At 37.0% G+C, this 13,251-nt stretch overlaps 2 protein-coding genes across 2 annotated transcripts; both read right to left on the reverse strand.

The window, feature by feature from the left end:
- On the reverse strand, positions 1–6,863 carry LOC117319495. Its single transcript, XM_033874290.1, has 2 exons — positions 6,742–6,863; positions 1–5,409 (listed from the first exon to the last, which is right to left on the reverse strand). The coding sequence occupies exon 2, from the start codon at positions 5,395–5,397 to the stop codon at positions 4,246–4,248; it is 1,152 nt and encodes a 383-aa protein (XP_033730181.1). The 5' UTR covers positions 5,398–5,409; positions 6,742–6,863; the 3' UTR covers positions 1–4,245.
- LOC117319492 lies at positions 2,688–4,235 on the reverse strand. The gene has a single exon (XM_033874284.1). It carries the CDS (start codon positions 4,233–4,235, stop codon positions 2,688–2,690), a length of 1,548 nt encoding a protein of 515 aa, XP_033730175.1.
- Positions 6,864–13,251: the final 6,388 nt, after the last annotated feature.

The raw sequence follows: 13,251 nt of genomic DNA on the forward strand, positions 1-13,251 counted from the left end.
TGTGGCGATAAATTGGCTCACTTTTTTAGGAGTGGCCGCAATTATTTTATTTAATTTTTCATTCTTTTATGTTGATAATGATAATTGAAAAGATTTTGATTATTAATAGTATTTCTTTGAATTCTTTGTATGAATAACACCTTATACAGCAAAGGTGAGCGGAAGATAGATAAGTCCGCTTTACAAAATTACAACATTAGTTAACTCTACAAAGCACCATAACATAATGGCAAAATATCTCGCATACAAAACATTTCTCGCATACAAAACATTTCTCACGTACAAAACATTGCTCACATACCAAACATTAAACAGGTAAATCTATCATGTACATGCAATAAAATATGGGAGGGATGGGAGGGTAAGCAGTAGATTTGTGAAATTCGCTGACAAGATTTAGATTCTTCCAAATTAAAATGGCGACCGTCCGAAAAATTTTTCTCAATGCTGGGATGCCTAATTAGAATTGACCAATGAGAGATGACCTTTGCTCTATGACCCCGGATGTGACGCTTACCATATAAGGGTCACGGGGCGTGGTTTATTGTTATCGAACTATTGGTAATAAAATTCTGCCAGTTAGTGCAAAAACATGTTTGTTTGCTACAAACTATAATTTTTGCCTCCACTGTAATAAAACTCTCTTCAAATTTATGACAACTGCTTATCCCCCTCCCTTTTACAAATCGATTTGTTATTTGACATGTTACCTCCATGTTGTAGAGCTCTGTTTGCTGCATGGTCTTCTAAACACGTGTACCAAATAAAAAACCAGAAAGACAAATGTGTGGCGATAAATTGGCTCACTTTTTTAGGAGTGGCCGCAATTATTTTATTTAATTTTTCATTCTTTTATGTTGATAATGATAATTGAAAAGATTTTGATTATTAATAGTATTTCTTTGAATTCTTTGTATGAATAACACCTTATACAGCAAAGGTGAGCGGAAGATAGATAAGTCCGCCAAAATGACAATATATAAAAGATATATATTGTCATCCGCCACCCGAAACAGCATGGAGAGTAACATGTCTATAATGACATTTTCAATAATAAAACAAAATAAATAAAATCATGTTGTTTGACCAGAAAAATTGTCCAGATTTATTTTGACACAGGGACCCACGCGCCTGTGACTGAACAGGATTAAACATGATATTGTTTCAAAACATTTTCAAAGTATAAAACTAGTAACAAAATAAACAAAATAATATGTTTGGCATTAAAATTGTCCCGCTTAATTATTGGCACAGGGACCCACGCGCCTGTGACTAAACTGGATTAAGACTTTATATAGTTTGGTAGACTTAAATTAAACACCGCCTGATATAATGTAAGATAGAATACACAATCATATACCTTTCAGATAGACATAGGGACCCACGCGCCTATGTTACCAAACTGGTATTTATCAAGTAGTGTCTAAGCAAAAGCGATCAAACCTACAAAAATAAACGAGTTACAGTTCTAACACACAAGTGTACTAGGAAAATTTGATGACTCAAAACTTACATGTCATTCTAAATTAACTACGTGTAGGGACCCACGCGCCTACACCTATCAATTTCATTGCCTTAACATATATATAAATGTATATACATGTATATAAGGAATTGACCTGTCTTAGAATACCACAGGGACCCACGCGCCTGCAGTCTGTAATACATGTATATACTAAAGATCTAACACAAGTTTCATTAGTTTTATTCCAACACCTGCTATGTCCCAAGAGTCAGGTGATTGTAAACTGTATTCATAGGAAGTTGCCATTAACGAGGACTGTATAAGGGAACAGATCGAATATATCTTTTAAAAGCATCTGATTTCCACCTTCCCAACAGCCTAATTTGAGCATCGGTCATGCCTCTCTCTGCTGCTAGAGTAGCCCCACCTATTCTGAAAGAGTGTCCTTTATACAGGGAACTATCCAGCTCACAAAATCTGAGACAGCGACGGACTGTTGAGTCAAAGGTATGACGTACAACAGGTTGTTTGTCTTTGTGGATGTACAGAGACCCAGGGCTAGACCCCCGGACAGCTAAATACTCTATCAAAGCATTAACTGGGCATATTCCACAACTTCCCTCAAGACTGGACACTCTGACACTATGAATCTGATTGTCACAATTGTGTTTAAAGTTAGAGAAATTAATTTCTATACTGGATGGATTTCCTTTGTGGTATGCGATATTAATGTCAGAAATTCTGAGAACATTTTTGACAGCCAAAGGTGTGGTGTAAACTAGTTCGCCTATGCGAGCTAAGCCATAAAAGGCTAGTGTAAAAATAGAGCGATACAAATGCTGATCATAGCTGTTGGGACATAAAAAAGATATTGAAGATACTAACTGATTAAGGATTGGTTCAGTGATGGGAAGACGCGTGTCGTATGTTGGTGTAGTTTTAGATGCACCTTTTAGGAGTTTCTTAACCAGAAACGACTTTGTGGGATCTGAATGACCGGATATATTGTGAATATAAGCTATTGCGGACAAATGTGAAGTAATTGTTGATGGTGATAGACCCTTTTCATGACAATTAGCTACATACAGTGCAACTGTTGCATACGTGAGTGGAAGGCGAGCCTGGGTGTTTAGTGTTGATAGACAAAAACTGTTTAAGTCCGACAAAATTTTGTTATAAGCTCGTTCTGTAGATGGCGCCAGACAAGCGGTCATTAATTTGGTTAATGTAGCAGGTAAAGTTCCTGATCCAATAGTGCCTGCACTGGAGTTGGCTCTGGGGAGGCTGATGGACACAATTTTTTGAACTTCTCTACCTGTAAACGAGACAAGGCGTCGGCTAGCAAGTTGTCATGACCTCTAACATGTACGCATTTAAACAGAATATTGTACTGAAGGCAGGACAAAACTAACTTGCGAATAAGCCGCATAATAAATGGGTCTCGAGCAGATTGTTTATTAATGACCGGAACCAAAGCCTGGTTGTCAGTAAAAAACCAAATGCATTTATTTTTGAGTTGATCACCCCAAGCAAGAATAGCCAACACAATGGGATAGAGTTCTAAAATAGCTATATTAACCCGTTTTTCCTTTACTTTAGGGACCCAAGTTCCACAGAACCACTGGTTTTGGTATAGACCCCCAAAACCTATGAAGGACGAGTCTGTGAAAAAATTGATGTTGTTACTAAACAACCATCTTTCGTCTAAGAAAAACTGAGAACCATTAAAACCCTGTAAAAACTCCTCCCACATAATGAGGTCAGCCTTAGCTGCCATTGTAAGTCGAAGAAGATGAAAGGACTTGTGAACTCCAATGGTTAAATCAATAAGGCGGCGCAAGAACGCACGACCTGGCAACACTACAGTTGTAGCAAATTGTAATGTTCCTATGAGGGACTGTAATTCTTTCAATGTGACCTTTTTGCGTGTTTTAAAGCGAGTGATTAGTTCACTGCATTTAACTAATTTATCTTTAGGGAGCCTAGCTTCCATGTTGACAGAGTCCAAAGTAATGCCTAGGAATGGTAAGACCTGGGCTGGCCCAAAGGTTTTTTCGGGAGCTAATGGAATACCTATGAATGAACACATATCTTGAAAAGAATTAAGTATAGCTTCACATTCTGATTTAGTTCTGGCAATGAAAAGAAAATCGTCTAGAACATGAACCACACCAGGGGACCTGAATTTGGATGCAACGACCCATTCAAGGGCTGTACTAAGCTCTTCAAATATTTTGCAGCTTTCAGATAAACCCATAGGTAAGCACTTGTCAAAATATAATTTTCCTTCCCATTGTAAACCCAACATCTTTCTGTCATCTGGGTGGATGGGTACTATTCTAAAAGCTGACTCGATATCCGTCTTAGCTAAAAAACATCCCTGTCCCAACTGTTTAATTTTTCCTATAGCATCAGCTATGGTGGCATATTGGACAGTTGATGATTCTGGGCTGATTCCATCATTGATTGAAAGGCCTTTTGGGTGACTAAGGTGATGGATCATGCGAAATTTACCAGGTTCTTTCTTAGGGACAACGCCTATGGGACTAGTATGATAATCATTGTATGGTGGGGTAATAAATGGTCCTGCTATACGCCCAGCCTTAAGTTCTTTTTGTAATTTGTCTTTGATAATGTGAGGAAACTCTTTTGCGGATTTTAGGTTCTGACAAGTGGGCTTAAATTCTCCCCCATCATAATGAATGCGAAACCCTTCCTTAAATCCCTGAACAAGATATTGCTTTTTCTCATAATCATAGCCTTCTATCATAACTGCTAGTCTATCGGCGATGATAGGGGTGACCTCTTCTGAAGTTACCACGTGTTCTTGGTGAGTATGGTTGATAACGACCTGATGGGGCTTGAAAATTGAATCGTTGGGGACGAAAATTTGGTGTCACACCAAAATGTGAACGTGGGGCTTGGGAAGAGCCATGGCAGGTACCTGGGTGGTGATTACCCTGACATGTGGTACACCTATGAAAATGTTGACATCCCCCTTCTGGACCCGGACACGGTTTTCCTTCTAAAAATTTAAAACAAAAACCCTTGGGGTGTGGAACAGATAAATGCTTTGCTGAGGTCGAACTTTGTCCTACTTTGCGTATAATGGCTTCGTGCCATAGCTCCCATTCGACTCTTTCCCAGCCCTGATCCCCATTTGTGGCCTGTAACCTTCTAAAGGAGCAGTCATAAAACTGCCAATCTGCACCCTTACTTGCTAATTTTCTAATAATTGACATGTATTTAAGGAGACTGGCAAATTTCTCTGGTTTCTTTTCACAGTATATGGTTGCATATATGTGGAAATTATTGGTCCATTGATCCAAGGACAGTGTCTTTGTCCTATGTTTGGGCACCCACTGCACCACAGGAGCCCCAGCAATGTACTTTATTACTTGTTCAAAGCTCTCGTGATCTTTCTTGTCAATCATTGAGATTTCAATGAATTCACCAGCCCAAATTTTGTCCTTAATAGGTTGAGCTACTAGTGCTGGCAGTGGGATTGCTGTAGACCTGAATGGCACAGAATCACTGTCATTAGCTGGGGCGACCTGTGACACAGTAGCTGCCACATCTATGGCAGTCCGTAACACTGTATCCTCACCAACGGCTTCGTCCATTTGTGGCATTGAGCCAGAGGCCTGACCGGTTGCAGTTGCTGCTGGCCCTTGCTGTTCAACGGCTGGTGTAGCAGTTGTGTTGTTTGCTATTTGGGGGAAAATCTGCCTACAAGCAGCTTCAACCCCTTGCTGTACGGCCCTCTGTATCAGCTGTTCTACCTCAGCTTCCGGTATGAGTCTGCCCTGTTGTAGATTGACTGGCTGTGGCCCATCAGGAGCAGTCAAATCATCATCATTGGTTGTTGCTGCCAACCGAGGCCGGGAAGGTATTGTGGCATGATTTCGTGCCGCCTTTCTTTTTGGAGGCATGCTTTGTGATTTCTGAAGTGACAGTGTGAGGGACAAATGTAGAATTGATATGTAATTTGGTTACTATTAATCAATAAAATTGATCTTATGACATTGACATTGGTATTGTCACCACGATAACATACTAAAACACAAGACACCAATACATGTCACAAAACTTTGACACAAATACATGTCATCATTATATAATTACCTTGACACAAATACATGTCAAAACCATAACGACACAAATACATGTCAAAACAACTATGACACAACTACATGTCAAATTTGAACAGCCTGACAGACAGGGAGAACACATCATTTATACCGACTGCCTACAAGTAGGTAGCATTGGCAATAGTGAATACAAAGTAAACACCAATGTGAACCCACGCTGCTGTACAATGCTTAATACATGTTTAAGAGTTTTACTGAAGCCAAATGGTGCTATCACAACCATTTTTTTTTTTTTTAATTTTTTTTTTTAATAATAAACATGCTATCAACTTCAATATTATTACACTGTATGAATGACTTTTAACAGGAAATAGTATATACATGAGAATTACAATACATAAACCCTGTTATATGATATATAATTTAATTAATTATTAAAAACAACAATTAACAGTTAACTTTGGAAATATAGGTCAATGGTATGCCATGGTCTATAATGTCAGTTGATGTGATAAGGGGAGTAACTCTATTAAAACGTCCCGACAATTCATAGCTAAAATTAGCATTGCGGGGCACTGTCACATCCTTTCAGTCCAAATAAAACAGCACCTCGTAACGATTTAAAATAAGGCTGTTGACGTCGGAAATGAACACCGTCACTGTCATACAACTTGGACAAGTCTTTCATGCGATCATGACGCCAAAATTTGCAAAACACGCTGCCCGAAAGGGTAGCATGGAGTCTGTCATTCATTTCTCTCACACGCTGATTATACGTAGTCACGTCGACATCACCTTTGTGGGCACGAGTTCTCTGTCGAGAAAAGAGACCCAACACAACTACATAACGCACAAAAGGGGCAGCAAACAATTGTTCTAACAGCAGAGTCAGATTTTTCATAACAACGTCAGGGGTCTGCTCCGGACCACTAATGTCATTCCCAGCTATCTGAAGGCAAATCACATCTGGGCGATAAAAATAAACGTCATCTAAATGGCGACGAAGCCTGTCAATGGTGCCACCCGAGTAACCAACAAGCTGAATAGAGTGCGAGTCTGAACGAAAACCTAAATTGTTATGGTCTGGTTGGTCATCACAGAACTGACCCAGTCGTCGAACGAGACTATGCCCCCACACTAAAACAGTCTTGCGTGACATTGTCGTAATAGAATTGCGTTACTTACAATAACGGTAGATATATTGGAAAAAACAAGTACTCTCCTGGTATGATTGATATTCCGATTGTCCTCCGATCGAAGTTTGTTTCAAAACATATAGGCCGCCATGATTGTTTTGTTTCTGGATCGTTGATTCCAACGCCTGGGAAGCTTCCAAGGTACAAAACCTTTCACTAAAAACGTCTCGTAATACCTCGAATTGAGCACAGAACTGCAGTTATCACCATACACAATAAAAAAGCAAGTCTGTAAGCAGTAGATTTGTGAAATTCGCTGACAAGATTTAGATTCTTCCAAATTAAAATGGCGACCGTCCGAAAATTTTTTCTCAATGCTGGGATGCCTAATTAGAATTGACCAATGAGAGATGACCTTTGCTCTATGACCCCGGATGTGACGCTTACCATATAAGGGTCACGGGGCGTGGTTTATTGTTATCGAACTATTGGTAATAAAATTCTGCCAGTTAGTGCAAAAACATGCTTGTTTGCTACAAACTATAATTTTTATGAAATAGCCAACCTCAATAAAGTTTCAGCAGAGACATATATACAGAGAGATTAGTAACATCGCTATTTCCCCGTACACATAGTGGCTCCCTTTATTCGTGACCACTCAAGCATATCCCTTATCGAGAGCGTCCTGTCTCCTATCAAACACACGCGAGCGCAGGTAAATCGGGCTATGCGCATGTGTGTATCGTAGTATTGGAACTTATTCGACATGTTCTGGTTAATCCGCCATTATGTCAGACCAAAACATCGTCATTTTAAATACACACAGAAAGCACATCGTTTTATTTTGGCCACTACAAAAGTTACCACATTAACCAAAAACTATCAAACTTATGGGATATAGTCTTATTGATCATGCATATTGTTGTCATTTATCCGTATTTTCGAAAATCCATTGGGTCCTATTCGACATGTCCAAGTTTGTAATTAAGCCGCCATTACGTCAGACCAAAACATCGTCAATTTTAAACGCACACAAAAAGCACATCGTTTTATTTAGGCCACTACAAAAGTTACCACATTAACCAAAAACTATCATACTTATGGGATATAGTCTTATTGATCATGCACATTGTTGCCATTTATCCGTATTTTCTAAAATCCATTGGGTCCTATTCGACATGTCCAAGTTTGTAAATAGCCGCCATTACGTCAGACCAAAACATCGTCAATTTTAAACGCACACAAAAAGCACATTGTTTTATCTAGGCCACTACAAAAGTTACCACATTAACCAAAAACTATCATACTTATGGAATGTGGTCTTGATTATCATGCACATTGTTGCCATTTATCCGTATTCTCGAAAACCCCATAGGGACTTTTCGAAAATTGGAGATTCCCGCCGATCTTTCCTGCGTTGTGCTTGACTTTCATACTCAAAATACAAACACTTGGACAGCAAATTATGATATATTTCATATTGATGACACTTCTGCACTTTGATATTAATAAAATTAAAGCACATAATTGGATCCTGGTGATGATTTCAAATAGAAATTATCGATAATTATGTGTCTGGTTTTCAAGTTTTTTCCAATATGTGAAGACTGAACCGAGCGACCGCAAAGGATTGTGGGAAGGTCAGGGGCCACTATGTAAACACAAGGGCAAATAGAGAGCTGCCAATCTCTCTGTATATATGTCTCTGGTTTCAGGAAGGCTCAAGTGAGGGATCTATTATCCAAGATACAAATGATTTCCATAAATGCATAAATAATCTAATAATAATTTGGAGTTTTATATACCTCATTATTACAGCAACATAGCCATCTCAAAGCGACTCACAAATTATTATCTGTGGTTATTACCTATTTATTGGTATGCAATGTCTTAGTTATTATAATCCTAGTCTATTAATGTTTCTTAACATTGGAAATGTGAATATATGCAGTTTCTTTATAGTTTTGTGGTAATTCATATATGAACATATAAAGGATGATTTTGATATGTTAAACAGTAAGAGTAATTCTCAGAATAAGTTGATATACATGTATATACATGTATATACATGTGTATGTGATTTAAATTTCTTGATTGCAAAACTATTTTATGATATATTTTATCATTTGTTTGACTTTTGAAAGACATAGTGTTATGTAAATATCTGGAGTGTTTGAGTATGTGAAAGTGCTGTGATAATTAAAACCACATAAATAGTTGAAGCTGTTGCAATTAAATAATTGTTCTGAAACTTCCTTGGTTGAAAGGAACCCATATGTTATAAATATGTAATGTGAGTGTAATTACTGTTCAGTGCAAAATGCAATATTCCTGGCTAACAACATGCTGTTTTTTTCATAGGCTCAGTTAAAACATAAGCAAGTGCATAAATGCTCGTCAATCAATCAAAGTACTTAATTCATTATTCCTTTCTTTTCAGTTAGCAGGTTATACCATACCGATGGATAGAGAGGTGACAATGAAGATTTGGACATTTGTAGACGAAGGTGTTAGAAATGTGGCTGAAATGAGGAGAGGCCTCTTGTTTAGATTGTTTTTCTGAATGTGTTACCGTATTGCAATGACATAATTAAATGTAAACAAATAACTCCAACATTATTACCAATGGATGAAGTACATGTGAAGTAATGAATGAAGCATGATTCTCAGCTCTGTTTAAGTCTAGGTGATATATTGATAGGTAGCTGGCATCCGTGATATCCAAGAGTTATTATAAGTTGTATACTCTTTACAAACCTGTAGTTTTAAAAGGGAAAATGTAGGCATGCTCAACTTAATAATTGAAAAAAAAAGAGTAATTGTTGAACTGGATATGGAGAATGGGTCTATCTTTGCATTTATTAGTTGATTCTGATTGACATTTCTTTGTTATATCATACAGATTCTCAAGTAATGACCATGAAGACTTAAGGATGTCTGTGGGGAAATGGAAGAGTTTACAAACGACAGATAAGTTTTTCTATCGACCGGTGTAAGTTAACGGTTTCATATGACATCAATTGTTGATAAATTTAGAATTTAACGATTAATGCTTAATAGATATGCCCATAAAGAAATTTGACTAGGTGTACTGTATTATGGGTAGCGTCTTTCTATCCATGGTGTACACTGCCAGAGCATAACTCAGTTAAATTTCATTCTATTTGTTAACTAACCTGGACTAAATGCGCAGCTTATGCATTTGCGTGGCGTCTGGCGTCTGTTTATTGGACATTTGTTCAAATTTTATTTTAAACACAACTCAGGTATTGGATATTATTTAACATTGGTAAATAACAGTATGAATAGTTTCAGAATGTCCACAATTAATATATGGGATACTACTGTAATGTGTTCATGGGTGGAGCTCAACAGAGGAAATAATGTAAATTACAACATATACAATGTAGTTAAAACTAATCCGATATCACTGTGAGCAAAGCATGCTCCCACGAGCCTCTCGTAATGATGCTTGTTGAGCATGTAGAAATTACAGAAACTGATGCTAATTTTATTATAGCTGTCAATATTGAATGGAGTTATAGCACTTGTACTATTTCATGCTGAAACTTACGATTGGGAAGAATTAAAACAAAAAATACACAACTGTTCAAACTTCGTGCATTACTAAGAGATGAAGTTATGTTTTACATATAGTACAGTATCACCCTTCTTGCGTAACGATCTTATTTGATGTTAGCCATTTATGAGCAATATGTATATATACCTTGGTTTCTGTATGACAAAATGCTAACATATCATTTGATTTAACTTTACCTTGTAAAAATAATCTATGTAATGTATTGTGATACAACATAAGATTACATCATAAAGAATTTATGTATTGAAACGAAAGCAAGGTACAGATGTATATTGTACCACTGATGGGGGAACTTTTGTTTCGGTAAGATGAAATATGCACTATTATTAAGGATTTGCCTTTTCCAGGTCTTCCAATGAATCGGACCCAAACTCGTTCTTGTTCATACACCAGACAGCAGTCACTATTGCACAAGTATGGACAGGAAAAATGTCTTCTGGATGCGACATATAACACAACTGTGTATCATGACCTGCCATTATTTTTCCTGTGTGTAAACACTAACTGTGGCTACACAATAGTGGGGTCATTTTTAGTAGGAAGGGAATCCAGATATAACATTCAGGAGACTATTTCCATCATTGCTGTATGGAATCCCCAATGGAAACCACTGCATTTCATCACAGACAATGACCAGCGGGAGATAGGAGCAATTGAACATTGTTTTCCAGGTATTTTTGTGTCCGTAGTTTACTTCTTTGTTATATGACCTTTCTATTGGAAGTGTACACCATATCATAAACTGACCAATACTTGTTTGGCCATAAATGTTTTTTGTTAATTCTGCAGTTGTTTTAATGATACAATGGCATATTCCATTTTTTATCATGGCCTTAAACAATATCATGTATCATGTCTGACAAAGACCACTGCACCGTTTTGAAATAATGATGTCTCACAAACGATGTGATAAGATAAATTGTAATGTGTGATGTCAAATATGTTAAGGTATTATAAGAGCAAGACTTTAGTGATCAGTTACTATAATTACAAAATATAAAAATGCTAGTTGTGATATGGAGCTATACAGGTCAATATTTTCACATGCAGTATATATATATATATATATATATTATACAGTAGATCCTCATATCTTGGCAAACTCGGGTAATGAGTATGTATGTCAAATTCAAAGAAATTGTAAAAATGTGTTTTGGAAGGATGTTTTTAGAGCTTGGTATCAATTAAGAACAAAGGAAGAGCTGGTCAAAAAGGAGAATTTCTCATTACTTAAGACACCCTTATGGTATAACAGAAATGTGTCTGTAGGGAATAAAGTTGTTTTTTTTCGTAAGTGGTTTAAAAATGGGATTATGATAATTAATGATTTGTTGAAAAATGACAGAGATTATTTGTTCTGGTCTTTTAAGGAATTTTGTGATCTATATGTCACAATAACTAACTATTTAGAGTTTCAAGGTTTGATAATAAGTGTAAAGAAATATCTGAAGCAATTTAATTTACTAAATGAAGGTATAGTATACCCCATTATACCATTGCATCTTGAAATAGTTTTAAAACGTTTAGTTTAGTTTAGTTTAGTTGCGTTTGCGTTTGCGTTTTGCGTCTCCTTTCGTTTGCGTTTCGTCTGCCGGATGTAATTCCCTGTTAGAATTGACAACAGTTGAGTACGCATGCGCGTGTAAAACTAAAAGTGGATCCAGCTGCTGGGTGTGGCACGACGATTATCCGTGTTCGGGAAAGCCTCGATATATGTATTTTTAGCTACCTGTACTTACTTACCGTGAGTGCCGCTGTTGTCCTTTTAATTCATTATGGATTCATCGCTGTGTTATAATGGTTAATTGACGGAACTGGAAAAATATTAGTCTTAATCTTAGTGAACAAATTATTTGTTTTGACATAAATATAATACTTTTACAATTTTCTTGTTTCAGGTATCCCATGGCTGTAATACGATTGCAGAAAATCGGACCAAATTTCTAACCAGTTGCTGCAGTTTTCTTACTTGTGTACGGCCTGAGCGAATCTGGCTATTTATCACTTTTGATAATACTTTATACCTATATCCGTTAACATATTTTGACATATTTACCCGGTAGCGTTCTAATAAATTTCCAAATACGCAGACATATATATATCACATGTACATGTATATCTGATTGATTTCATAAATAAGTCTTTGGTAATATAATGGGACACATCAGAGACTCAATTTACGTCCGTAAACAGTTGTGTATCGTACAATATTTTTGTTGAATACAACGAGATACACATTTAATCACACATTTTTATATCGTGTACAGTAGCAGATTGATAATTTTCTGAACAGCAGGTATACATAGTGTAACATTTTTTTGACGATTTTCTAAATATAACTAACTTCTCATCAACAAGATAATTGACATGTAATTAGTGTCATCTTGGCCAGCAGAGGTTGTGTATTGTAACTAACTAGGGCAGTGGCAACATCAGATTCTTTCAACAATAACATAGTGCATGCATTTTTGCTTCTTGTGAAATTTTCTCTTCACAAATGGACGACGGACATCCAAACGGTAACAAATTCAGGCTGTACCGTGGATAATTAAAGTAGTGGATATCCATGGCAAGGACACAACGTCATACATCGACCCTCCAAACAAAAATCAAATTAAAAATATCTGTCGAAAGTAACAGTGTTAAATATTATCTTATATTTTGGTATTATTTTGGACCAACGATGTACATATGTATAACGTAATATCAATGATACGTAAGGTGCTGATATCGAGTCTACTGTGTGTTTAATTAATAAGCATCTTGAGTATTTGTTTGCTCCAAGCCCGGTCCCGTACCTGTACCCGAATCAGATCTAACAGTTTGATAAGGGCTGGAGGCGTTGGTTAGACAGGTACTCTACTTACCTGTCAAGCACTCGTGTTCTGTCAAGACATTATCCACGGGTGGCCCAATTAGCCATGTGCAGGTGTCGGGTATATGTCCGGTAGACATTCC

This window comes from Pecten maximus, unplaced genomic scaffold, assembly GCF_902652985.1.
Source record: "Pecten maximus unplaced genomic scaffold, xPecMax1.1, whole genome shotgun sequence".
NCBI lineage: Eukaryota > Metazoa > Mollusca > Bivalvia > Pectinida > Pectinidae > Pecten > Pecten maximus.

What these genes read in the sequence shown, in the direction of transcription:
- LOC117319492 (XM_033874284.1), bottom strand. Translation starts at nt 4,235, where the DNA reads ATGATAGAAGGCTATGATTATGAGAAAAAGCAATATCTTGTTCAGGGA.
- LOC117319495 (XM_033874290.1), bottom strand. Translation starts at nt 5,397, where the DNA reads ATGCCTCCAAAAAGAAAGGCGGCACGAAATCATGCCACAATACCTTCC.